We start from the raw sequence: 27,827 nt of genomic DNA, 5'->3' as shown, positions 1-27,827 counted from the left end.
AACCATGCCACCCAACTCACCTCTCCCCTTTCACCTTAAACCTTCGTAGGGTAAACGATTCTAGAACTAGATGACGAAGAAACACCACCGTAAGATCATTGTTCAGTTCCCTTTCCCCTAGGGAATAAAGTCCCCGTCTGAATTACTTGGCTCTTGATGACCTGGGACTGGCTGCAGCCTTACCTTTTTTGATCCGTTAAAGTATCTAATCAACTTTGTCACCTCCTCTCCCCCTCCCTCCTCTTCCCCCCCCCCCACCACTACCCCACACCAGTCACATGCCGTCCCCTTCCTCTCTGAGCCTGCAGTTTTAATCTCTGCTGTTTTTGCCTCACAATAATTCCTTGGTAGAAATTTGACAAGGTGACGACAAAGAAACAGTGACTTGCAGAAACTTCATAGTTTTCTTTCATAATGTTTTTGTACTGCTGCTTCGGTTCTTCATGATCTATATTGAAGAGTTGATTGGTTCAGCCAAAATTAGTTGGCCATATCTTTGTACTTTAACCTGTAGGTAATAAATTTAACAAGCAAAGTGTTAGTTATGGAGTGGGATGTCTGTCCTCGCCCTCATCCATTTCTGGGGTGAGGCTAAATGTAAAGTTTAGGAACTATATATCATTATTTTTCCTGGGCAGCCTTAAACCTAACAGCATGAACACTGAATATTCCAATTTTAAGTAAACTCTCACTTTCATCTGGTTTCACTGGTTTTATCTCTTCCTTATTCTGGTTCTAAAGGTTGTCGTAGCCAAAGGGTGGTAGTGGGGACGAGCTCCCACTGCTGCACACGTGCTCTTCATGGCGTGCAACTCAAACGGCCTCTGACGACTCCTGGCCTTTACATGTGACATAGTTCTTATGCCCAGTGGAGCTGCTCTCACTGACAGGAGAAGGGGAAAAGGTGGGCCACTGGCACCTTGAAACTAGTTTCTCCGGCAGATGGACTCGTTATCCACAGATGGTAACTCACTAGGAGAGGGAAAATTGATTTCAAACCTCCACTGCCTTGTGGATCTACCTGCTCACAGGAAAGGGTTTTGGAGTAAACCCCAAAGAAAAATCCAGAGTTGGAGTCTCGAAGACAGCTGACTGATGTTCCCAGCACTGGTACAGCAACTCCTGCAATGCTGCTGGCACCAGACTGTATTGACTTCTGTCATTCCTTTGGATCTGCCATTAGCATGGGGGGGGGGGGGGGGAAGGGTAATTACTGCATGGGCAACAGATGGATCTCCATGTCAACTCTATCCTGGCTTGCACCCTATCCTGGAGAGACTACCAGAGGCACAGTACCCATGGTAGTCCATGACTGATGGAGACCATACACACAACTGCTCCTATTCTCATTTCTCCTGAACCTCCTTCTATCCAGTGGTGCCATGATAAAGTGCTAGTAATAATCCTGACTAGGAGAGGGCCTAGTAGAGGGACTTTTCTGTTGATGTTCAAACAAAGAGGATACAAAATAAATACATGGGCTCATCTACCTGTACTGAAAGTACTAGGAATAAGTTGATGAAATAGCTAAACAAAATGTTCCTTACTTTTAATGATTGTTGGTTTTAACCTTCTGTGTTTACATATTTAAACAATGCTGTCAAACATACTTCAGACCTTATAGAGGTTGATACCATTGTGATGGGCATGGATAGAGTGAATGCTCAGGGTCTTTTTCCCAGATTGATGATTCTAGAACTAGAGGGAATAGGTTTAAGATGAAAGGAGAAAGATATGGGAGGGATCTGAAGGGTGACTTTTCACTTAGAATGTAGTGTGCACCTGAAATAAGCTGCCAGAGGCAGGTATAGAAATGAATACAGTGATTAAATTCAAAGGATATTTGGACAGATACATGGATAATGCACCTTTTGAAGGATAGAGACTAAATACAGGGAAAAATGTCGTGTTGATTGGCATGGATGAGTTTGGCCAAAGGGCCTGTTCTGTGCTGTGTGACTCAATGACCCTATTCTCCTTCACGTCTGCAAATGGGACAGTTGAGGGGCCATTCAAAATAGGTAAAGAAGTTTTAAATAATCAAACATCGCTTGAATTTTGATAAACTCAGGATGAAATACTACTTGACTAATTTCTTGCTAAAACAAGTCCATACCATGCAATGGGAGCGTATTCCTGTTTAACTGCGGTTGAGGAAAATGTGTTTATCCCTTGTTCAACCAAATTTGGCTTTTTGATTGGAATGGAAGCAGTTGAGTGAAACCCCTGTTATCCAGAATTCAAGCAACCTGCAGTTTCGAGCAAAAAAAAATCATGGAGAATAAATAGGTAAAAAATGCATAAGTATAAAATTTGTGAGCCTTGATGTTAGTCCATCAGTCACACAACATGAAATCTCAAACAACTGGAAAATACACATAAGTGCCAGATTCCAGGGATTTTACTGTATATGCCCACCCCCCGCATGTTATGACCATTCAGGAAACAGAAACTCACCCTTACGGAATTCACAAATCACTGCCCAAAAATTTTAGAAGTTGAATAAAATTTGATCTCTCAAAATTAATATGAAAATGCATTAAATAAATAAAAACAAGGTTTTCAACCTGCTTTTTTGTGAAGAAATGCAGACAAGGCAGCTTCACATGATGTAAAAATGAAAAACAGACAATTTTCCAGGAACTCAATAGTACCTAATGGTGAAAAGGCCAGAATTTGGAACTAGATGTGAGAACAATTGAGTTCAGGGTGGATTTGCAGAGCAGACTTAATGGGCTGAATAGCCTACTTCTGTTCCTTGATCTTGTGATCCCGCTAACAGCATTCATTGAAAGTACAACATTTCCAGTGAAAGTGCTCTTAGTTTGTTCAAAACTGAACTGGCACTAGTAGGTGGTAGAAGACATCATAGAAGTTTGATGGACCAAGAAATATTAGGTTGAAACTGAGTGCCAGACTCTTAAGCGTTCATATAGATTGAATGCCCATTATGAGAGGTCAACCAAAACTGGATGATAAATTATTCCATCAGGAAGAAAAGTGTAAAATTCAAGCAAGTCTCACAATAGAACCTTCATTGAGTTCAAATCCAGAAGCAAAAACTCCAAATGCTGATTCAATAGCAAAACTAATAAAATGATCCTAAGATTCTGTATTTATATTTGTTTCTCACTAAACATATCTGTCAATACCTTACTTACATGTACTGCTAAAATATTGATTAAAAAAAACCATATAGTGTACCATTAAGTACGAATATAATTCATGTGCGTTTTCATAATATGAACCTATTGGATGAAGAATCCAATGGAGCTTGCTTTAAAGAATACAGCAATGCAACTTTTACTTGGCTACATGTCTTGGGTGGCATGATGCATGCTGCACACCTCAATCAACCCATGCTTGATTCTGACCATGGGAGCTATCTGTGTAAAATGTTATATTCTTCCTGTGGCCACCTGGATTTTCCCCAGTACTCTAGTTTCCTATCAAATTTCAAAGATGTGCCGATAAATTAACTGGTTACTGTAAATTTCTCCTTGTGTAGGCAGGTAACTAGAGAATTAGGTGGACTTAATTGTCACATGAGAGAGGACAGATTATAAGGAAATAAATGGGGCAGATGAACGATGGGCTTTTTGTGCTGTATAGACTCCTAAGTTGTAAGCTAAAGATGAATAAATAGTTTAATATTATTTTCTTGCAAATAAACAATTCTGATTTAAAACATGTACTATATTTTATACAGGTGCTGTATCTCACTTTCCCATTACATTCAGATGCAGTTTGCAGAACTTCAAGTCGTCATCTTTATTTTTCATTCAGAGACAAGATGATGTTTCTCCAGGATCATGTAGATTAGTTATATAAATATTAAATTAGAGTAGAAGTTAAAATGTTAAAGATATATACAATAAAAGTCCGTGGTTCAGTATCCACATATGTTTTGGGAATTCAGGAGCCTGATGACTTGGGGAAAAACTGTTGCCCAATCAAGCCACAAGGACCTGAGGTCTACAGTACCTCCTACCAGATGGCAGAAGGGTGTTGTAGATGTCCTTCATTTTGGGAAGAGAGCCCCCAGTGATCTTTTCCGTTGACTTCACTCTCCTCTGCAGAGCCTTGTGGTCCGAGGTGGTGCAGCTTCCAAACCAGACGGTGATGCAGTTGCACAGGATGCTCTTGATGCATCCTCAGTAGAATGTAATTTCGATGGAGGATGGAAGATGAACTTTCCTCAGCCTTCGCAGCAAGTAGAGGCGCTGCTGGGCTTTCTTGGCCTTGGAGCTGGTGTTAAGGGATCAATCGAGATTTTCCGCCAAGTGGACTCCAAGGAACTTGATACCCTTGAAGATATCAACAGTCGAGCCGTCGATGTTCAGTGTAGCCTGGGCCCCCCCTGAAGTCAACAACCATCTTTTTTGTTTTGACTTCCTGAGTCATCTTTTCCCATCAACTATGTGTGGATTTCCTTCCTAAATTTTGAAGGGAATGAGTCCCCATCCTTCTAGCAACCGAACCAGTAACAGCTTTCAGTGCTGAATTGAAAAGGGTGGGAGATGATCAGTCCCCCTGCTATTTTTCAGCTTTCAAATAACTTTCGCTTTTATTGAAGGCACATGCTGTCTCTACACTGGCGTGCTAAACAGCACTGGTGTATGCATGTTTCCATATAATACGATAAGCAGCCTATGAATACACAATGGGTATATTCAATGAAAGAATCGCCCATTTAGCAGAATAATTTTTCCAAGAGATTGTGAATTTTTAAAATTGAATTCAGAAATGTATCACTCCGATTTCTACCCTATTTCTTATCAAATAAGTCAAAGTAAAATGGAAACAATACAGTTAAAGTAAAACACGAAAGTCTGCAGACACCGTTGTTGAAGTGAAAACACCAAATGCTGGAGAAAATAAGCAGGTCCAACAGCCCAAAACAAGTCCGAAACATCGGTTATGTACTGTATCTTTTGCTTTGTTACATTAAGTAATTTGACCAGCTGAGTTTCTCCAGCATTATGTTTTAACACATATCAAATGAAACACAATTGGTTGTGTTATTTGTGTTATACTACATATCATGTCATTACATACTTTTCATATTGCATTCACATCTTGGAACTCTCTCTTCAGTGTATCCACATGTTACATGATGGTGAATCCCAAGAATGGGAGGCTTCCAGATCTTTGCAAGGCATTGGTGAGGTGAAGCAGATCTTGCATTACTGAAAATAAATAGATGGTCTGTAAGTAAATGACAGAAGTCCATAAAATCCCATCTGTGGAAACAATGCAGCAGGAAGCAACTCAAGGCCACATTTGAAAAGGTTAAATCAATTAGTATGAGGTGTTGCATTGCTGTAAAAGGAGTTTATCAATTGATGTTTTGAGAGAAGAAACTTTCTATCGTTGTTTTCTCGCTGCAATCGCCCCTTCTTTTATCACAGATTTGATAGAATTTTTCTGTAAATTCGATTTATTTATTCTCAAGAAGGAAGAAAATTAATTAATTACAGATGCTGGACCAGATTTCAAATACAACTCACAAACAAGTGGACATTGCTAAGAAACTTTTCTTTCCCTTTACTGTCCCCTAGTGTTTATAGAAGAACTTGAAATTTATCATGAGAATAATCACTTTTTATGTTTAGTGAGGATGGATGAAAAGCCAATGAATGATGCGTGTAATTCATCAGCTCTCTGAATAATCCCAGATCAATGAAGAAGTTATCGAGTAGTTAAGGGAGCATTTAACATTGGAGGCCCCATGGAATTAGGTCCAGCTTAAATGGGGCCAAATGGTTGAGGTGTTTGAAATCTGACATCAATCCATAGATTTCTGGAAGAGAAGTAGGAAGCAAGTTGTCATTTGAAGTAATTTGATGACGTTTTATGCCACTGATTGAATTTGTTTTGCATGTTTTACTTGGTATATTTTATAACTAGAGGATCAGACCTTACTTTTCATTTATATTTGAAGGGGGCAACCTCTGTACCTGCAAGAGTATAAGGTGTCAGGACAACACCTGGCCGGCTGTCAGTCAGTCGGCCTGAAGGGATCAAGCCCCACCAGGTCGGGTGTCAATCACCCTCCGGTATATAAGCCTGCGCCGGCCTCCCGACGCCCCTCACAGAGTTGCTGCAGCCACAGCCGGCCTGGCTCTGTGGAAGTCTTTGTGGATTAAAGCCTGTTGTTCAGTCTTTACCTTGTGTGTGTCTGATTCTGGCTAACAGTGGACCACAGTACTGAAGATATGAAAGGCTATATTTATATATCAACATCAATTCTTTTTTCATTTTCAAATTTATATTGCTAGTACAGTAACGATATTTTGCAAGAAACACAATCTAAACAGATTTTCTTCTTGACACACATAAGAACACATTGCAAGAAAGAGATGCATTTGGTGTCTAACTTTTTCCAGACTTTTTCCCTTGATCTGTCCTGGTCCTCCCACTGGCCCTGCTAACGACAGGTTCATCTTCTGCGGCAGCTTTCGAGCTTCCTTTTCCCCTCCTCTGCTTAGCAAATGCACAGAAGAATATCATTTAGTTTGTTTTTGCCAGATTCCCACACATCAACCATCAGATACATTTCATAATCATAAATTCAATTTATATTTTCTCTTGTCAACACCACTTTATTTATCTTTTACAATAAACTTATATCCTCACCCACCCTGTGCCCTCCCCCACCTTCCCTCCAACCAGACTGTTTCTTATTTCACACCTTTAGTTCCAGGTTCACCTCGGATGGGTTCAGCAACTAGATGAATGGGATTCTCAGGAGAGGGACGATAGACCCAATTCAAATCCATTTACCTCCTTCACTTTGAGGAAACTGTTTCATTTTGTGAGGGATCATTGATTATCTTCACAGCACAAAACCTAGTTGCCATCGCTGCTGAATCTTTTGCCTCTGTATAACTATGATCATTTAAGGTACCATCAATAATTCACACAAGGCTGAGTAGTGAAACAATCAGGCTTTTAATAGCTAAAGACTGGAACACTATCAAACAACCATCCACCTCCTTGACTGATCAGAGCAAAAGGTAAGGGGTAGCCTGCAAGGGTCTATGGGTAGGATCGATCTCAGTAGACGTGCCCAGTCAGTAGCAGCCAATCACGGTGTAACAGTGGTTTATCACACCATTCATTCGGCAAGATAAGAACATAAAAACATAAGAAATATAAACAAGAGTTGGGCATCTGGCCCATTGAGCCTGCTCTCCATTCAATGACATCATGGCCGAGGCTCCACTTACCTGCACTTTCCCATAATCCTTCAGTCCCCTATGATTCTAAATTAAGAAATAATTGCAGTTAAAAATTGACTATTTTTTAATTTTCAGCATGGTGGAAGCAATTCCGGCCTTTGAAACCCACTTCGCCAAATTAATTAACCTACCACCCTGTACACTTCAGTCGCTTCTTTAATTGAATTTTAATTTAATTTTTAAATTTTGAAATACAGCACAGTTACAGGCTCTTCTGGCCCATGAGCCTGCACTGCTCAGTGCCCAAATACACCCATTATCTTACTAACCTCATACATCTTTGGAGGGTGCGAGTACCCAGAGGAAATCCACATAGGTCATGGGAAGAACATAAAAAACTTTTTACAAACATCATCAAATTTGAACGTGGGCACCGGTGATATCATAGCGTTGTGCTAACAGCTACACTACGTTGAATTGGTCGTCTATGAAATTATATGATGTATTGAGAGTTGGGGCCTTGGTCAGAGAGAGCCTGGAGTTGTGGCAATCAGTGTACTTCCATACATTGACCAGACACATTTTGAATTGCCAGCTTGAACCACACAATTGGACAGCAGTTTAGGATCTCTGAACAAGGATTAAAGTTTCAAACAAACTGTCAACTGACCACTGCTCTTGGGACAAATGCATCCTGTTGTTGGGTTATTTCTAGCCATGAGGAGAGAGGGAGAGAAGGGGGTTGGGGGTGGGGGTGTAGAAGAATAAAAATCTACTTTTTGTTCAGCTCTGAGGCTGGGAAATATTTCTCCCTGCTGAACTGTGTGCAAAGGTAGAGCAGATTAATTCACTGCAATCCCTTCTTTGGAAACTGGGACCTCAGCTGAGAAACGCGCGCATTCCCTAGAATAAGTACTGTGCTGCGGCAGACAAATTCTAATGGGCAGATGATCAAAGTCTTAGTCAGAGATTTTAAAGTTTAAAGAGAGGCAGAGATCTTCAGATGATGAGGGAGAAAATTCTAGAGCGTAGTATCTTGTCAACTGGAGGCGTGGTCAGCAATAGTGGAATGATTAAGTTCAAGAATGGACAAATGTCTTGATTTAGAGCATAATGAGATTACAAAGCACATAGAAAAACACAGCACAGCAAAGGCCTTGCAGCCCATCTGTCAGTGTATGATCTGTATTCCTCTTTTCTCTGCCTCTGCATGAGCCACTCTAAATGCATTTTAACTGTATTGCATGGTGAGACTACAAATATAGGGAGAGACAATGCCCTGGAGAAACCAAGAGTCAGTTATTACTTAATAGGGAGAAAATATGTTAGTAACCACAGGGGCTTGGATGAAGAGGACGTCATTCCACTCAAAACACAACTGCAGCATTTGCACAATTCAATCTTGCCACATATACATATTATGAGAAGGCAGGAAGACTAGCATTCAAATAGTCAGGCCAGGCGATTACAAAGGGTTCATGGGGGCTTCAGCAGACAGATTTCTGTTGAACAATGGGGGGCATCAGGCAGTATGAGAGAGCTGAATAAGGTCTCACTTAGTGACCTTCCAGGTATAGGTGCCGCATTTCACCCAGATAACTTTTTTGTGTATCAAACCCATACTTGATAGTATGAGACACTGGCAAGAAGGTCAAAAATAAACCCTTCCTGAGTCAAATACTGCATTATGCAGAGTTTACACTCATCACTGCAAGCAAAATGAGGAGGGTTACAAGGTGATATGAGAAATTATTAGCTTTTCTTAAGATACAGACTTATGGCTTTGTCATTAGTGAGCTAGCAAGACTTCTGTTTTATGGCATCAACTGCAATGAAGAATAAACAATTCTTCTCAGGACGTAATGAATATTATGTTTTATTTTCCAAGCCACACTCTCAGCAGGGAACATGCAATCAAAAAGAAGGTTACAACATCACAACTCCAACTGACTAATTATTCATTCAACTGGGAAACTTAATACACAGAACAATGGCTAAATCTATATTGATAAACATGCAGTAAATTGTTTTGAAAATTGGAAGTATATTAGTGTCATTTAAAATCTAGATTATAAAGAATCTGTTTACGTAATTTTAAAAGGCCCATATAAAATTTGTTTTAGTATAAGCAAATGAATAAGTTTAATGATAGGATTTCAAATAATTTTAATGGTTTAGAAATGTGGGATAGTTTTGCTTAAAGAATCTTACAAGATTGTCGAGTTATTGCAAACGTTTATTTAAAAATAAAATATCTGCCATGGAATTCCAGTATGGTTGATCCTTTGGGACACATTGTACACTAACTCTCAAATTGCATTAATTGAATAAAAGAAAAATTTTGTGTGTGTGTTTTCTGTAGCTTAAAGCATTGTTGCCAGCAGGGGTTTGTACTCGAGCAAATAAGCATGTTCTTTTTATCATAGGTTTCTGGAAATGAAAATGGATGGGAGGGTGATGACCTTGAAAACCACCCAGCACAGACCAGCTCACTGGGTCGGATCTGGGAAAAGTAGACTGGGAAGAGGGGAAGACAGAGGTGAGAAATCCCTAAAAAAAAAGTGATTGAATTTCAGGGGAGTGTGATAGCTGGAGTGTTCCTTGGCGCTCAGGAGATGTGAACTGCTGCAGTTTGAAATGTGGCCAAAACAATGGCTAAAGTTATTCAGAAAGTAGGAAAAATAATGCATGTTTATGTAATGATCTTCATGGCCTGAAAGCATTTAACAATCAAGAGGCTGAAGGAAGTTGTGACAAGCTCATGAGCACACAGCTCCACCCATTAATATCTACACTTTTCAGTTGAAATCCATGAGATTCCTTCAGCAAGTGTACACAAACTCATCTCACAACAATGAGATCATGCTTGACTTGCCCAATAGTTGCTGTGTATAGGCTAGTCACATGGTCGGGGGATTAAGCTCAAGAGCCGTGACAATGTTGCAGCTATGTGAAGCTCTGGTTAGACCGCACTTAAGAGTATTGTGTTCGGTTCTGAATGCCTCATGGCAAGAAAGATGTGGAAGCTTTAGAGAGAGTGCAGAGGAGATTTATCAGGATTTGTTCTGGTTTAGAGGGCATTGACAGATCAAAGGGTTTTCTCTTGGGAGTGAGGGAGGACGAGAGGTGACCTAATAGAGGGCTAAGATTATCAAAGGGTTAGATAAGGTGGACAAGCAGTATCCTTTTCCCAGGGGAACAGTGGCAAATACCAGAGGACATCTGTTTCAGGTGACCAGAAAAAAAAATTTGGGGGAAACATCAGAGGTAAGATTTTACACAGCTGGGTGCCTGGAATGCATTGCCGAGGAAGCTGGTGGGGATTGGTACAAAAGACCATTGATAGCAGCACAGATGTAAGAAAAATATGGGCTGTGAGGGAGGGAAGGATAAGATTGATGTGGAGTAAGTTTATCTATGTTGCCACAACATTGTGGGCCAAAGGACCTGTACTGTGCTGTAATGTTCTATGTTCGACATACAGAGGCCAGTCTCACAGTGAGCACCAAGTGTCCAATCACATTTACACTTTAAATTAATTGTTTGGTGTATAAGAAATTGCATTAAAGCAAACAAGTTCCTAAGCCAGTATATCTTGTATTTAACAAGCAAATTAGAATCTTATCAATTTACATTTTTTAAACAATAAAGACAAATGAATTATTAATATAAGGCATGCAGAGTTATTGTTCAGAGAGTGACAGTAAGCCTTACAAATGCACACCAAAATATTAATTCTTGTTCCTCAAAATTAAGCACCATAATGATGTTGTATACATATGCTTTGAGATAAATTGGGATTATCATCAACTTTGGCCTGATTCTCTGCCTCATAGTAAAATCGACCTATGGTCAACCACTACCTATCAACAAAATCTATGACGACTGAACAAGGGTTTAACTTTTGGTCAATGCATTTTGGGCATTTGTATGATGTGTATGACAATAAGCTCACAATCATTACACACGAACAGCCCACTGATGATGCAACGGGTTAACTATGAATTATTTCCCCCCCTTATGTATGTAATTTCACATGTTCTATCTTAGTCTTGACAAAGGGATCAGACTTGAATGTGGACTGACCATTTCTACCCATGGATGCTGTCTGGCTAGCTGACTTCCTCCTGTAGTTCTTTCTTTGCCCAAGCTTCCAGCTTTTGTGCTGAACTATGAATTGGAATTCTTTTAGAGAAGCAGCTGAGCGTGGATTCCAATTAATGTAATCACTTTCTTGTATCTAGTGGATGTTGACCTCATTGATTCAGCATTGCCTCAGAGGAATTATTTGTGATTAGCATCAGGATATAAAAATAAGTTTGAACATTGGCTGGCACTGTTATGCTGGTTTTAATATGTAACTGTGGTTGAGTGGTCTATTTGGTTAATTGTGGGCTAGCAATTAAGTGAAGATATGTGACTGAGATTAGATAACTATTAAAATATAATGAGTGAATGTATTTGTTTCACTGAGGCACAGAATCACTAATTAAGACTAATGTGTAGAAATTAAATGTTCACATATTGACACTGGGGTAAACATGTGAAATGGTTAGTGCAACACTGTTACAGTGTCAGTGACCTGGGTTTGAATCAGGCTGTCTAAGGAGTATGTTCTCCCCATGTCTGTGTGGAGTTTTCCCAAGTGCTCCTGTTTCCTCCCACCCTCCAAAATGTACAGACAGCACAGGTTCAAATGGCCAAAATCGGCTTCTACTTTGCTATAAATATTTTTTAAAAATTACCTTCATCCAAGTTTAACATTCAAATACACAGATAACTCAGAAAACTGGGCCAGTTTTTATCAGGACAGACATTAAGGAGTGATTTCTTGATAAAGGAATGAAGCACCATAAATGAAATTGAACAGATTTCAATGATTAGGAATTCTAGTACATGGGCATGGTAATAGCCAGGGACTAGAATTGGTATTGGAGAAGTCTGAATTGATCAATGTGGGGATTGTTTGGATTTTCTTTGAAGGAAGCAGCTCTAATTGGAAGAAATTCTTGAATTTGTGTCCTGGAACTGTACAACAATGCAGCATGGCAAATGGCCATTTGGCCCAACTCACCAGTAAGCATCCCTCTGTATTACCCCACCTCCCAGGACTTGGTCCACTGCATGTGATGTCCATCCTGACATTCCTTGTGCTGTCAGTGATCTAGCTGCATCCACTCCAAAGTATTTTTTTATGTCAGTTCATGTCTCAAATCATTTTATTTATAATCAATCATTATTGGTTGCTATGATTAATTTTAAGATGAAGAAATTGTAATGGAGGATTTTTTGACTTGGTGTGTGGTAACCTCTAGAACGCACTGCAAGGGAGAGAACAATAGGCAGATTAAAGGGAGTTGGATTGGTGTATGAAAAGGGATTTATAGGGTTATGGCATGAGAGAGCGGGGTGGGACTAGTTGCCTTTTCTTAGCTGTAGCTGATATAAACTACAGCTCAATTATGGCTGAAATGTGTTTCCATTGATATGAACTTGCTCTAAATTAACCATTTTTTTTGGATATGGTCCCATTAGGTCTCTTCTCAAAGTTTATGGGCCCACTCCCCTATGAAGCATCAAGTTTTGGTTTCTTCCAGACTTCTACCAATGACATTAAAAACATTAAAAAAAATTATATTATGTGAGGGTGTGCTGTGGCCTGCCGGGGAGTGGGGCTGTGGGGGGGTGGGGGGGGGGGGCGTGGTGGTATTGTTAAGTCCCTGTTGAGAGCGGCTGTTCTAAATGGTCATCTTCTCTCTGTAACCCCTCTGTGATATTCCTGTATCATCAAGAATTTAAAATCATAGCTTTACTGCATGGAAAGTGGCCCCTTGGCTCAATGTGCCCATGCCAATCAAGTTATCTCTCCAAGCAGGGCCTGTCATGTGCCTGCTGCAGGCCATTTTTTACAATCCCATTTCCAGGTCCCTGTGCTTGGTACTTGTTGATCTAGTAAAACTTAAATTATGAAATTGTACCTGTAGTTGCTGAGCTAGAGAATTTTAGATTTATTGTGTTATGACCATATAAAACTACAGCATAGAAAACAAGCTATTCAGCCCTTCTAGTCTGTGCTGAAACATCATTCCTCTAGTCCCACTGCACCCATTCCATAACCCTCCAGACATCTCCCATCCATGCATCTATCCAATTCAAATCCAATCTATCCGGAAAATATCAAATACTCCTGTTTATTACCCATGTGCACAGTCAGAACATGATTTGTCTGGTGCTCATAAGCTAGAATTACTTTCCATACTCTCTAACGGGGTTAACCAAGGAGGAAGACAGGCACCACCTGTGCCACCTTCACCCCAATATGACCAATTTCCTTCGGGAGAAGAGAGAGGAAAGTACAAGGAAATAGGTCAAAGGAACTGCCTATTATAGAAAATGATGAAGAGACCTTCTCAGACTTTTGCTTGATTTGTTGGTCCAAAGTGACACACTGATTCTGAAGAGTTGCTGTAAATAAACAAGACACAGTTAAAAGGAAGAACAATGATTTAACATGGTGTGTTTTTACAACAGAAAATGGGAAGTTATGATGGGAATTGATAGAGTAACGCAAGCAGGCTTTTCCACTGAGGTTAGGAGAGATAAAAACTAGAGGACAAGGGTGAAAGGGAGTGTAGAGACCTATTCTCTTCCGAATGCCGTCATGTTTAACTTAGATTATTGATGCTCATCTTGTTCTCTTTTCCATAATGTAATCCAACAATAAGTTCAGTTTAATGTTGTTTATTGATGTAAATACAATTTCAAACTGTGTTGCATTTCATATATATTGTGAATAATTACAATTCTTTGAAATTACATGATAACTTGAAATAGTTGAGATAGCTTGAGATATATGAAATACTGACCATCAAACAAGACTTCTTGCTTGATCTACAGCGACAAACTGACCCCCGCCCCCTCACATTCTCAAAATCGTAGACACTATAACTTTCACAGAATTGGTAAAAATTCTAAACAAGCAGTACCGTAAATATACTAATACAGAAACGATATAATTTTAGCTTCTACAGGGAGCATTAGAGGGAATCTTCTTCACACAGAAGAGCTTCCAGCTGAAGTGGTAAATGCAGGTTCAATTTTGACATTTAAGAAAAATTTGGACAGGTACTTGGATGGGCGTGATATGGACTGGGTGCAAGTCGGTGGGACTAAGCAGAATAATAGCTTGACTCAGACTGGGAGGGCCGAAGGGCCTGTTTCTGTGCTGTAATGTTCTGTGGTTCTATGGCAATTTTTTTGCTTCATTACAGATATTCTTATCTTTATAACTCATTTGTGACAATAGCAAGAAATGTATCAAGCCTATAAGATATGTGTATCTGAGCTTAAAGGTCACAATATTTTTACATAAATATTCGAATAATATTTAAAAATAAGACACGTTCTCTCGAAGCTCAGCTTTAACTTCTGATTTAAAAAGATATGCCAGGGGTTCCCATGAAATAATAACTTTAATGGGCATCCAAATGGAAAATTTAAGAAACTGTGTATAACAGTTATGTTCCACATTTAAACTCTACTCCATTTGTTGCCTCTTCTGAGTGAGGGAAGAGAGACCAAGGTAAAAAGCCAGGATTCCTGATCAAAGTCACCATTGTTTAAGTCCTGCAGGAATGAACTTCTGCAGAGGAGTCAGGAAAGGACTTGGGCACATTTGGTTGGGCACTTTCCCTGAATTAACATTCCACATGGGCTAGTAGTTAGCCCTGGGCAACATGATTCACTCCATGAATCCAGAGTTCATTTCCTTTGACTGCCAGATTATACAAGTGGATGTAACACACAGCTGTTTGATCATTTGCACTGTGTATATGTCTATTCAAAGTCAAAGACACATGTCACAGAGTCTTTGAGTGATACAGTACAGAAACAGGCCCTTTGGCCCATCGAGTGCATACTAATTATCAACCGTCATATACTCTAATCCTGCACTGATCCAATTTTATTCCACCCCCGCCCTCCCCTCCACTAGATTCTCCCATGATCCATATCCTTCCATTCCCTGCATATTCATGTGTCCACCTAAATGTCTGGCGGGTCAGTTTACAGTAGCTAATTGACACTTCAACTGCATACCAGTTGTGAGGGCATTCACTTCTGAGAGGAAGTGAACTAATTGTGAATTTGCTCAACAAAATGCAAATATATTTGCTAAGAGTTTGTGTCTGCTATTAGTAGTTGCCGTACTTATCAAATTTTCACTTGCATTTTCCTCAAGTGGAATGATGGATTTAAAGGCATTGTCTAGTGGATTTCCTAGAAAAAGACAGACAAGTATCATCTACTTTTGTGATATTATTTTCCCAGATTTCTCCTTTATCATCTTATTTTTATTTCTGTATAATACCATGGGTGCCAACTTCACATTCTGTTTTACATTGATTGCATTTTCAACCTTCAAAAACAGGATAATTCACTGTCGACAGGTCATAGGGAAGCACAGATGTGGAACTGGGCTGACACCCTTGGCTGGTTTTAATATTCATTATCACAAGGTCACTGAAAGCAATTGTAGTTTTATCATTCTGAGGTAGATGGTCAGATTTTTCTAATTTTGAAATTAATTTACAGGATGTGGACATCTTCAAATGTACTGTATCTGAATTGATTGTGCATCTAGGACTAGAACTGAGAGAGCAGTTCAGAGGGCTCGTAAAAGTAACAATACTGCTGGGGGGGGGGGGGGTCTAAAGATATAGAAGGGCTGTAGTAGGAAAAGATGGGTATTTTTCTTCCCTGAAGATCATTACAATAATCTGGTCATTTCACTGTCACTGTAATTTTTCCTTCAGATTAACTGAATAACTATCTCAATTTGAGTACTCAAAACATCATGATGGGATTAAAACACAAAATCTCCACCATGGAGATGTGGATAATCAAGCCCTGAATGTAAAGAAAACCTATTAAGGCAGGAGGCACAGACAGACTGACATTTGGCTGGAAGCTTTTTATTGGATCTGTCAAAGCATTGCACAGAAAATATCCAGAAATTCTATTTGTTTTCAGAATGGTGAACAATGATCCCTTTACACATGTCGCCAATGTCTGGATGCGCTGCACACCCCACCCTTGGAGTTTGAAGATTGTTTTGGCTTGCCTCTGAACCTGTTTCGCTTGCTTCCATGTGAATCTTGCCTGAGATATACAGATTTTCTGGCCAGCCATTTCCAACATGGCCGTTTTTATCTCAGTTCTGACATGTTCCTGGCTGTTAGAGGTGATGAAAATAGACTTCAATAATCCTTTCACCCCCTGACACCAATTTCATTTGGCTGCATGATATTTGACTTATGCTAACTTCAAAGTGTGAGGTCTATATATGAAAACTATTCCCAGTTATTCAGCAATGGGTCCTGAGTTGAATACCTCAATGATAAGGATAACCAAAGGGGACAGGCTGGTTAGGAAAGTTAGGTCTTGGAGGTATACTCATGATTCGCGTAATCTTGTGTGTATTCTGGTAACAAAAGTGTTCAAAGGAGAACTATGACCTGCTAAATGTGTGTGCGGATGCCAGTGGACAGTTTTATTCACATCCCTGCATTCAAACTTGTGAGGTCAATGTAGAATGTCATAAAGAGAGCACCACCAGTGATGGTGCTCTTATACATACTGATTCACCACTGGCAACTAAAGATGATCCAAATTCAGCAATGCTAATAAGTATTTAGAAATAAAATAATTCTCCCAAAGGAAGAAAAGGAACATGTAATTTTGGGGTCCTTACGTTCAATTTTGCATGCATGGTAGATTCCTCTGTGCTCAAATAGGTTTTCAATGTTTTCATTCAGATCTTTGATTTGGAACAGAAGCTTTAGATTCAGCTGCTCATCATACAAGTCTACTGTATCTTCAGAGAAACAAGATGTATGTTATTGAATGGTTTAAAATTAATTCCTATTTCTCTCTCCTCTTGTGGTTAGAGCACTGGTCTTGTAAACCAGGGGTTGCGAGTTCATTCTTTGCTGGGGCCTCATTTCTGCGAGGGGCACTGGACAAAGTGGTGACTCTGCTTTCCTTGGAGTGGACAAAATTAAAGAACTTCATGAATGTTACATTCTAATGTAGTATTACATGACAATAATGGAATCTTTCCCTTTTGTCCTGAAAGTGCAGTCTGAAGAGGTGCTTGCTGTCTATTCAGTAAGAAGGAATGAATGCCCTTTGAACCTTAAGCACTTTCTGATGCACTTTAATGTTACTTAATCACTCCTGAAGTATTGTCACCATCGTCAACACGAGAGTTGTAGTTCCTGATTTGGGAACAACAAGATTCCACAAGTGCTGCAATGTAACTTCTACTACCTTGAAGGACAAAGGCCGAGGATCTAAGGAACTGCATCATCTGATAGTTCCGCCTCCAACTCACATCATCCTGATTTGAAATGCTGTTGAAATTCCTTTGTCATCACTAACCCTAGTTGCTGGAACTAGACACACAACAATACTGTGGGAGCACCTTCACCATAAGGAGAGCCAAGTTTAACATTACATTCGCAAAGGCAATTTAGGAATGGGAATTAGATCTTGGCCTCACTACCAGTCTTGCTTCAGAAGAGAAAAAAAGGCTCCAGCCAAGTGGAGTGAAATTTTGTGAGCGGCTCTCTGGAGATCCTCTCATTTTGTGAAACACAACGGTTCTCTTCTGCTTTCCCTGCTTTATACAATGAGCCTAAAGCCAAAGTTATAACAAATGAACAAGTTTCTGCACCATTCCAGTTAACTAGATCCAGTAGACAAGGATGTCCATTATTTCCAGTTCTATTTATTTCAGCTATCAAACCACTTTCAGAAGCAATTCCAGCATGATCCTGACATTAAGAGATTTAGGGTTAATTAAGAGGAATATATAAAATTAATTTATTTGCCAATGATGTTTTGATCTATTTGACAGAATGAGCACCTTCGTTACAAAAGCTGCACTTAAAATGGAAGACTATGGGGAAGTTTAGGGTTATAAAATAAATTGGGACAAAAGTGAAATTATGCCACTTATGGGAAGGGATTACATTCAGTGTTGAAGAGATACTCAATTTAAATGTCTGATAAATAGGATAAAATATTTAGAGGTACATATAGATAATGACTTAAAAACTTACATAAATTGAATTACTCGCCTTTACTTGAAAGGGTTGCAGAAGATTTGAATAGGTGGATAGCTTTGCCAATAACATAAGTGGGTAGAGTCAATTGTGCTAAGATGAATATATATTTCAAACATTGCCCATATCATTACCTCAGAAGTTCTTTCAGGAATTAAATAAATATGTGAGAAAATTTATTTGAAAGGGTAAGATGTGTAGAGTCTCCATAGAAAAGTTAACATGGAAATATGAATTAGGAGGATTACAATGTCCAAATTAAAAAAAAAATCTATTATCAAGCAGCCCCAGTGAGATTTCTTACTTCCTTTTTTTGAAGAAGGAGAGAAACCTGCATGGGTAAAAATATAACTGGAAAAAATAGGAGAGAGAATAGAAGAGGATTTTATATACAAATGGGAAATGAAATTAAAATCTGGTGAGAAAGAAGCCCCTATGTTAAAACATGTGATTTATATTTGGAACAAGATAAATGGTGAAATTGGAACAAGGGTGGATGGGGGTGCTATCACCTAAAATGTCTTTGATTCAAAACAGATTTATTCCTTTTACAATGGGTAATCAACTTTTAGATAACTGGTCTTGTAAAGGGATCAGAGATATTGAAGATTTATGAAGAAGGACATTTGATGTCATTTGATCAATTAAAAAATAAGTATGGAATACTTAATACATACTTTTCTGCTGGTTTCAGTTAAGAGCATATTTAAGGGATAAATTAGGCCCAACAATGTTATTATGGAAATGTAGTGATGTGGAGACTCTGATCCGAAAGTGAAATGTAAAGAAATGTACCTCTGCCATATATCTTTTACTTCAAATGGAAACTCCTAAACAAAGGGTCCATAAGCCTTGAAAGACATGGAATTAGATTTAAATGTTAGAACTGATGAACAAAACTGCTCTGATCTTTGTTGGGATAGTATGACAAACAACAATAAACATTTGGTACAGGCTGGTTCAATATAATTTTTTACATCAATTATATCTCACGCCATAGAAATTAAATAGGTTGAAGTCAATTTTATCAGATCAATGTTTTCAATGTGGCAAGGAGGTAAGTACTTTCCTACATCTGACTTGGTCATGTCCTGAGATAAGATCTTTTTGGATAGATTTAGAATTTTTTTTTAGATTGGGTTACAGGAATTAAATTTCCACAAAATTCAGAACTATTTTTATTGGGGAATAGCGACAAGACGAAAATTGAAATTATTTAAACACCAAACCGAATTTGTCAAGATAGAATTAGAAGTGGCAAGAAAATGTATAGCAGTTACTTGGAAATCTGATTCACATTTAGGTATGGCATGATGGAAGGCTGAGATGCATATTTGTGCTCCTCCTTGAGAAGATTACATAATTTAAGAAATAAATACAATATATTTTGCAAATTTGGTGCTCGTATTTAAAAATTTCAGGTATAAATTTGTAGACGTCTTCCTAATCCTAGGGACTTGTGTTAACCTTCTCCAAAGAATTAAATAGAATATTTATTGAATATTTGTGTGGGGAGTGGCACTTTCTTGACAGTCCTTTCTGTTTACCTTGCTTTTCTTTCTTTCTCTCATTTCCTGTTCTTGCCTTTTCTTTTTCTTCTCTTTGGGTTTCTAGAGTGGGAGAGTATTGGAGGAAGTGGGGGATTTAACCATCATGACGTATATAATGGATTTATTTTTTCTATTTGCATCTTTTCAATTTTGCAGCTGACTTTATGTATTGACAAAAAAATTAAATAAAATATTGAATAAAAGGCCCATGGCCAAATGCAAAAGAATTTAAGTAGCCAATGGCAACGTGTGGACTAATGGGTGGGGTGTGGCCAAACCTTGATTTGCAGATGGTGTATCTTCCTACTAGGTAGTAGGCATGGTCTCACATGATAGCCACAACCCTACACAATACAATTACCTCAAGGTTTTGGTTGGCCACTGTATGTTGAGTTGGATGACACAAGTAAGGGAGGTAGATTGGGAAGGTGAGACTTTATTTAGCAAGCTGTTGAAAGACGTGCTTCTGGTTTTCTGTTTCTTGTCTGGTTGAATGAGGGAGGCCTGCAGGCATATGAGGCAGAGTAAGGAAAGGTGAGGAGGATGGCTTCATCAAAGGTTTAAGGTGCGAGATTTTAATTTATAGACCAAGACCAATTTAATTCTCAATGAGCATTTTTGCCTCATTTCCCAATGTTTGTCAAAGCTACTCCTGCCCTTAGAATTGTGGAGCATGCTTTATAACAAGCACTGGTTAACTCCCCGAAATAATGTCCAAAATGTCTCAAATGTTTGATTAATTTTATCCACTACCTGGATTCTGAATGTTCAGTTTTTCTTCCAAGTAATGCAAGAAATTTCTGAGAGGACAGTTGGGGTTAGCAAGAAAATGCTCGCCACCTGAAATCAGAAATATAAAAACAAATTAATAATGTATCAATGGAATTGTTTTTTAAAATATTTTATCTTTTTGTTTTTTTCCATAAATATACTCATACAATCTTTAAACTTTTATACATTTAAAATATATATTAAATTTTTACAAACAAAAGAAAACGATAAATTTCCCCCTTTCTCCCACCCCCCAATATAAGTGGACCATTAGAGCTCCCATTTCTTTCATAATTCTTCTGGGGCATCATGTCTTTCCATTCTTTGAAGGGTCAGGTTTGCAATTGGACCCCTACATAAACTAAGTAGAGTTGCTCTATCTTAACGAAAATGTCATATTTATTTTTTAAGTGACTATCTCCATGGCAATGCAATCACACACCTCCCCAGCCCATCGAGCACTAAAGTTATTCATAGAACACAGATGAGTACAGCAAAGGACCAGGCCCTGTGGCTAACCTGCCTATACCAAACACTATGCCTAAGTTAAACAAAAACTCTGATGTTTCGACTTGATAGATATCCCTCCAACCCTCCACATTCATGTCTATCTCAAAGCCTCTTAAATACATCTATTCTATCTGCTTCCACACTCACATCTCACCTGTTTGTACATATACAGGTATGGACATTAATTGTTGTTATCATTCCCCCTTCTCTTGTTTTGCCATTTTCATTTACATAGAACATAGAACAATACAGCACAGTAAAGGCCCTTTTGGCCTCAATGTCGTACGACCCATATATCCCTTCCTAAAAAAAAGTACTGAACCCTTTCTACCCCATAACCCTCTATTTTTCTTTCATCCACATGTCTAAGAGTCTCTTAAATGTTCCCAATGTTTCAATCTCCACCACCATCCCCGGCAAGGAATTCCAGGCCCCAACAACCCTCTGTGTAAAAAAGACCCTTACCCCTGATGTTACCCCTAAACTTCCCTCTGGTGTTTGCTGATCCTACCCTGGGAAACAGGGACTGGCTGTCCATGCTATCTATGCCTCTCATAATCTTGTAGACCTCTATCAAGTCTTCTCTCATCCTTCTATGCTCCAAAGTGAAGAGCCCCAGCTCTGCTAATCTTGCATCCTAAGACTTGTTTCCCAATCCATACCACCTTATCCTGATTCCACCATTACATTCCTCTCTCTGAGTCTGAGCTGACCATTCTTTAAGCCTCACATTCCCAGTCACAACATAGTCATTCAGTCTCAGCATTTCTACATATCCCCTTTCCAATTTGACTTATTCCAAACTTAAGATGTTTATTGCTCTTGTACCTTCCACAACCATTCCAACATTTAGTTTAAGCATTTCCAGCATGCTATCTATCTTGTCTCCCCCATGTTCTTGTTTCAGATCTTTAAAGCCCAACCTTTCCAAAGGATACTCCACTATCTGAGGAGCCAAAACCCCAATTCTCTTCAGCAATACACAGACGTGCTGGAGAAACTCAGCAGATCACACATTGTCTATAGGAAGTAAAGGGTAACCAACGTTTTGAGCCTGAGCTCATCCACCAACTCTGATTCTCTACAGCAACCTATTTACTTCTGTCTCACATGACACAAGTTCTACTTACCTTTGGGGGGCTTGAGGTGAGAGGGGCAAGATTTAAAAGGAACTGTACTGTAATGTTTATTGAATGTCTACCATATCTTTGTTCATTTTGTTAACTATATGAGTTAATTATAGACATAAGTTTATTAATTTCAACTAAAAACTGCTTAATGTGTAAATAATATAAGAGCTTAGTATGCACTTTTCAAAAGCAGCCATACACGACGGCTGTGACATTTGTACGTGCTGGATAAACTCAGCAGGTCAAGTAGCATCCGTTGGACGTGAAAGGTCCACAACATTTTGGGGCTAGGAAGAAGAAAAAATAGATAGATACCTGAATGAAAAGTGGGGGGAAGAGGAGATGAGGGAGGGAGGAGGAGCACAGGATAACATAGGTGGATTGAGGTTGGATAGAGGTGGTAGAAGAGAAAGAAGCTGAAAAGTTCAGATTGGCTTGTTTAACATACATGAATGGTTGTGAATGGCTCTGCTACGACTTTTGGATTTGTCGTAAGCTTCAGAGCTTTTCTCAAAGCTTTTGTTGCATCTCAACCTTTTTCAATATCTGCCTCTTCATCAAGTAAAGCATTGTGTCCCTGTTATTGGAACTGGACATGATACTTCTCCATTCCCAAGACCTGTATAATGTGTGATCAGCTCACCTCTATGTTTGATGTAGATGAACATATTTTTATGACGTCTCCTCACCTGGGTCAAATTTCTGCCTCTCTCCATGTCAATCTGACATCAAAAGCTTTGTGACATCAATCTGTAATAATGAAGTCACTGGAGAAATAATACACGGATTTTATCAAGTCAGATAAGTAATAAGTCCTGGACTGCAACAGCACTCTTAAATGCATTCTGCAAAGCTTCTCCTACTACAAATAGGCAACATGGTTATGTGTGGGCAAAATGGTTCATGTAGCGGTTAGCATAATGCTATTACAACACCAGCAACCCGGTTTTCCAAATCAATGTATTTAGGTTCCAACTAGAGAGAGTGCAATACTGGATCTCCTATTAGGGAATGAGATAGGACAGGTAGGGGAACATTTTTGCCATTAGTTTCACGTTAATTATGGAGAAGGATAGGTCTGGGTTGAGATTCTAAATTGGAGAAAATTCAATTTTGAGGAAATGAGAAAGGATCTGGAATGTGTGGATTGGGATAAGTTGTTTGACATGGCAGTTAGTCAGGAAGGTTCAGGTGCTAGGTATTCATGGTGAAGTAGTGAGCTGGATTCAATAATGGGAGAAGCAAGAGTAGTGGTGGATTATGCTTCTCAGACTGGAGGCTCATGACTAGTGGTATGCCTCACGGATTGGTGCTGGGACCATTGTGTTTGTCATCTTTATCAATGATCTGGTGGTAATGTGGTAAATACAATCAGCAAGTTTGCAGATGACATGAAGATTGGAGATATTCAGGACAACGAAAAAGGTTTTCAAAGGTTGCAGTGGGATCTGGATCAGGTGGAAAAATGGGCTGACAAATGGCAGATGGAATCTAATACAGACAAATATGAGGAGTTACATTTTGGAAGGACAAACCAAGTAAGAGCATCCATGGTAAATGGTAGGGCAGCGAGGAGTGTGGAAGAACAGAGGGATCTGGGAATACAGAAATATAATACCCTGAAAGTGGTGTCACAAGTGGACAGGGCTGTAAAGAGAGCTTTTGGCACCTTGGCCTTCGTAAATCAAAGTATTGAGTATAGGAGAAGCTCAGCAGGTTAAACAGTATCCTTTATGTAGCAAAGGTAAAGATACAGAACTGAGCCCTTCATCAAAGTGTGAGAAAATGCTGGCAGGTATCAGAACAAAAGAGTTGGGGGGGGGGTGGTGGGGAAGGAAGGAGATGATAGGTGGAGAAAAGAGGGAGGGGACAGCACCATAGACAGGAGTAAAAGGGACACCATCACACATAGGAGACAGGAGCAACAACAGCAACCTCCCAGTGGCCAATCATTTCAATTCCACGCTCACATGTCTCTCCATGGCCTTGTGAACTATCCCACACTGATCACTTGCAAATTGGAGGAACAGCACCTTATTTTGTGTCTGGGCACCTTCCAGCCAGATGGTATTAACATTAACGCTACTGTTTTCCATTAAACCTGCTTGCCTTTTATTTCTCCTCCCCTTTCCAGTTCTTCCTCCTACCAAGCTATCCCTCCTTGCCCTCATTGCTGCTCTCCCCTCTCTTCTTTCACTACATATCAATCTCCTGCCTTTGCCACTCTCCTTCCCTCCCTCCCACCCCCCCCCCCCCACTCTTTTGTCTGGATCCCTGCCTGAATTTTCTCGTACTTTGATGAAGTGCTCAAGCCCGAAACGTCGATGATGTATCTTTACCTTTGCTACATAAAGACACTGTTTGACCTGCTGAGCTTCCCCAGTATTTTGTGGTTTTACTTCAACAACCGTGTCTCCAGATTTATGTGAGAATAGGAGCTGGGATGTAATGGTAAAGTTGTGTAAAGCATTGGTGAAACCAAATTTGGAGTAGTTTTGGTCACCTAAAAACATGAAAAATATCAATAAGATAGAAAGAGTGCAGAGAAGATTTACTAGGATGGGGCCCAGACTTCAGGAACTGGGTTAGAAGGAAAATTAAGACTCAGTCCCCTGAAGCATAGAAGAATTAAGGGAGATTTGATGGAGATATTTAAAATTATGAGGGGGTTAGACAAAGTACGTGCAGATAGGCTTTTCCCACTGAAGGTAGGTGAATTACAAACCAGAGGACATGGGCTAAGAGTGAAAGGGGAAATGCTTAGGGGGAACATAAAGGGGAACATAAAGGGGAACTTCCTCACATAGAAAATGGAGAGAGTGTGGAACGAGCCGCCAGCTGAAGTGGTGAATGCAGACAGGTTAGTGGGACTAGGCAAGAAAAGGTTCAGCATTGGCTAGAAGGGCCGAAGGTGCTTATTTCTGTGTTGTAATGTTCCCTTGTGGAAATCTTCACTGAATTTGTGATCTACTTTAGAACAGATTAAGTGTTTGTGTTTAAATTATTACATATAGGATTCATCTGTGACTAAATCTTTCATCTTTATAATCTGAAATAACACAGTCAATTAACAACCACACATAATTTCAATCATCTATCAATGATTTGAAGACACAAGTAACAAAGCAGTTACGGAGCACAGACTGATTGTGTGCACATTAGTGTCTCTATTACATCATACGGATTCCCCTGCTGTAATTTTGCAGATCTGAGCATAGGCAAAGTTCACCACTTAATTTTAGCTGATCTCAAATATCCAATATTATACGCAATGATTCATGTAACTTCTCCAGTTCCTTTCAAACCAGCAGCTCAGTCATGTACCCATTACTTTATACATAACCCATTTGAACCAAGTCCTTACTATTCTTATGTACTTATTATTCCATATTTAAGCCATCAGCATCTCAAGATACTTTGATAGATTGCAAATATTTTAATAACACTGAACTGATGATCTGGGCATTCATCATGTGAAACTGCATGTGAAAGTTTTGTATCACATATGATAAATAGAATTATAAGGAGTGGTTATATTAATGATCAAACAGAATCAAAATTACAATTATTATTCACAATGAAAACCAAAGGATACCCTGGATGTATAAATTAGGTACAAGAATTTTGCCCCTTTCACACTTGCAAGAGATCCCAGGAATCAAACGCCAATCGGCCTTTAAAGCGCCAAGTGTGAAAGCAACATCAGCTCAACACCGGCCTCGGATGATGTCATCACACGCCGGGGATTGACAGCCCTGACCCCGAGTACAATCCCCAGCGTCTGCAGACACTGGCATTGAAATCAGGCAAGTATGAAAGGGGAAATTGCATCGTGGGATTGAAATGACCCAAGTTTTTGCGTGAGTGCAGAAAGAAAAGATTAAAATGAAGGTATCAGCTTTGTCATGGGAAAGTCGCCGTGGGAGAGAGAGGGGAAATAAATAGCAATAAACAGGAATAGCGGACAATTTTTAAACAGCGTGGGAAAATTGGTAGTGCTATAGTGCACAATTAAAAAGTCAGTGGGGGAAAATAGCAATCCCAGAATGCCATATGGCAGAGAAACCCCTCTATGAATGCTCCATCTTTGCAGCTGGGCACACAGCCCTTTCTCTGCCGCATGGAATTTTGGGAGGGCAGGCCCGCTATTGCTTTTCCCCATGATGTTTATACTTTATACGCAATAGCGCTACCACTTTCCCACACTGTTTAAATTGTAGTCGATAGCGCTACCCCAATGTTCCTACGCTGTATAAATTGTGCGCGATAATGCTACCAACTTTCCCACCCTCTTTAAAAATTGTCCACTATTACTATTTATTGCTCACACTTTCCCACGGTCCCTTAGAAAGGTTTGTATAGGTCGGCACAACAACAGAGGCTGAAGGACATGTACTGTGCAGTACATAAAGCTTAATTATGTTATAATTAGGCATGATTAATTTTGTTCAAATATAAGATCATAATACATTGATCAGGATTTAGGGTGGTCCACCATCACCCGATGCGTTGTGTCGTCACCAGTAGAAGGTAGAACCCTGAGGATAGCTCCTTGCAAGTGTGAAAGCATTCAGTGTCCCAGTTAGGAGGGATCAAATGTGCAAAGCCAAACCCCCATTCCTATCCCAGAACACTGAACAGCCAATTTAGTGGGATGCAAGTGTGAAAGGGCCTTTACATTGCAGTCATTGAACTATTTCTATCCAACATAACACACAATAGATTGTAATAAAAAGATTGCCTATGTCATCACAAGGAAGCTCTTCAAGATTGGGGAACTCCGTGAATGTTGAGCACCACAAAAAACTTCTAATTTTTCTCGAATTACCAAGTAAAATTGCATGCAAGTCCGAAACAGTGATAAAACCTTGTTGATTAGCAGAAAGAAGTCGTCAATTAATGTTTCAGGCACCTATGAACATTCATCAGACCCTTCCAAGAAGTAATTTAAATCATCAGGTCACTCTGTGTGTGCCTGTATTGATCGAGCCAGATATCTTTCTTCCTGTTTCAAAAGTGTTAGAAAATATACAGTTACTCACCTGATGACTCTGTGCTTAGTTTGATGTTGCTTAAAAGCATTAATGAGAAGAAAGAAATTTGCTTCAGCAGTCTTCTCATTCTCCAAAACAAGTTCTGTCCAATCTTAAGGATGCGTATATCTTGATAAAATATTTATTTCCCGAAATTCAGCTCTCTTGTACTCACAAGTCTATTAAATTGTCTTCCTCTTTCATTATTACACTTCCTTCTGCTGTGTCAGGGAATTGTGCTGCTTCTGCTTTTGTCTTCTTCTGCATATTTTTAAATAAATGATTTCATATAAATTGGATACCAGCATATCCAATTTAGTCCACTAAATAATTTGGATTGGATAATTGAGTTTCATCTATGGATGTATCAGACTGGCGGGAATCTCAGGAGAAGTCTTATCAGGGTTAAACAAAGAAGTCTGCAGTTGCTAGGATCATACAAGTGCTGGAGAAACTCAGCAGATCACACAGCATCCACTGGAAGTAAAGGGTGGCCAACGTTTCAGACCTGGCCCTTTTTCAG

The 27,827-nt window shown here is 39.4% G+C and overlaps 2 protein-coding genes across 11 annotated transcripts in view; one reads left to right on the top strand and one right to left on the bottom strand.

Annotated features, from left to right (window-relative positions):
- Positions 1 to 27,827, top strand: part of LOC138740318 (cytokine receptor common subunit gamma-like) — a 100,377-nt gene that overhangs the window by 22,657 nt on the left and 49,893 nt on the right. For both annotated transcript variants that reach the window (XM_069892803.1, XM_069892802.1), the window contains exon 3: positions 9,611 to 9,723. In XM_069892803.1, coding sequence (XP_069748904.1) covers positions 9,621 to 9,723 — 103 coding nt within the window. In that variant the 5' untranslated portion in view covers positions 9,611 to 9,620. The remainder of the gene's footprint in view (positions 1 to 9,610; positions 9,724 to 27,827) is intronic.
- Positions 296 to 27,787, bottom strand: LOC138740317 (uncharacterized protein CXorf65-like). Of its 9 annotated transcripts, XM_069892793.1 has the most exons (12): positions 27,314 to 27,770; positions 22,915 to 23,038; positions 20,614 to 20,700; positions 19,858 to 19,920; positions 16,936 to 17,058; positions 15,393 to 15,461; positions 13,591 to 13,649; positions 7,233 to 7,268; positions 6,381 to 6,483; positions 5,059 to 5,189; positions 2,117 to 2,249; positions 296 to 508 (listed from the first exon to the last, which is right to left on the bottom strand). In XM_069892793.1, exons 2-10 carry the CDS (start codon positions 22,985 to 22,987, stop codon positions 5,110 to 5,112), a joined length of 693 nt encoding a protein of 230 aa, XP_069748894.1. In that variant the 5' UTR covers positions 22,988 to 23,038; positions 27,314 to 27,770; the 3' UTR covers positions 296 to 508; positions 2,117 to 2,249; positions 5,059 to 5,109. The 9 variants fall into 9 exon arrangements, with proteins under 9 accessions (XP_069748894.1, XP_069748895.1, XP_069748893.1 ...); XM_069892794.1 differs by lacking the exon at positions 22,915 to 23,038 and having other exon boundaries at positions 16,936 to 17,052; positions 27,314 to 27,780; XM_069892792.1 differs by lacking the exon at positions 22,915 to 23,038 and having other exon boundaries at positions 27,314 to 27,778.

This window comes from Narcine bancroftii, chromosome 8 (assembly GCF_036971445.1).
Source record: "Narcine bancroftii isolate sNarBan1 chromosome 8, sNarBan1.hap1, whole genome shotgun sequence".
NCBI classification, from domain to species: Eukaryota; Metazoa; Chordata; class Chondrichthyes; order Torpediniformes; family Narcinidae; genus Narcine; species Narcine bancroftii.
This window is presented reverse-complemented; position numbering and strand designations above follow the sequence as displayed.

Excerpts from the sequence above, each read along its gene's own strand:
- LOC138740317 (XM_069892792.1), bottom strand. The coding sequence starts at position 27,392 with ATGAGAAGACTGCTGAAGCAAATTTCTTTCTTCTCATTAATGCTTTTA. Across the intron at positions 17,059-19,857 it reads GAGAAAGAAAGAAAAGCAAG|ATACAGTAGACTTGTATGAT; the intron begins GTAAACAGAAAG and ends GTTTCTCTGAAG. Across the intron at positions 15,462-16,935 it reads CCATGCATGCAAAATTGAAC|GAAATCCACTAGACAATGCC; the intron begins GTAAGGACCCCA and ends GTCTTTTTCTAG.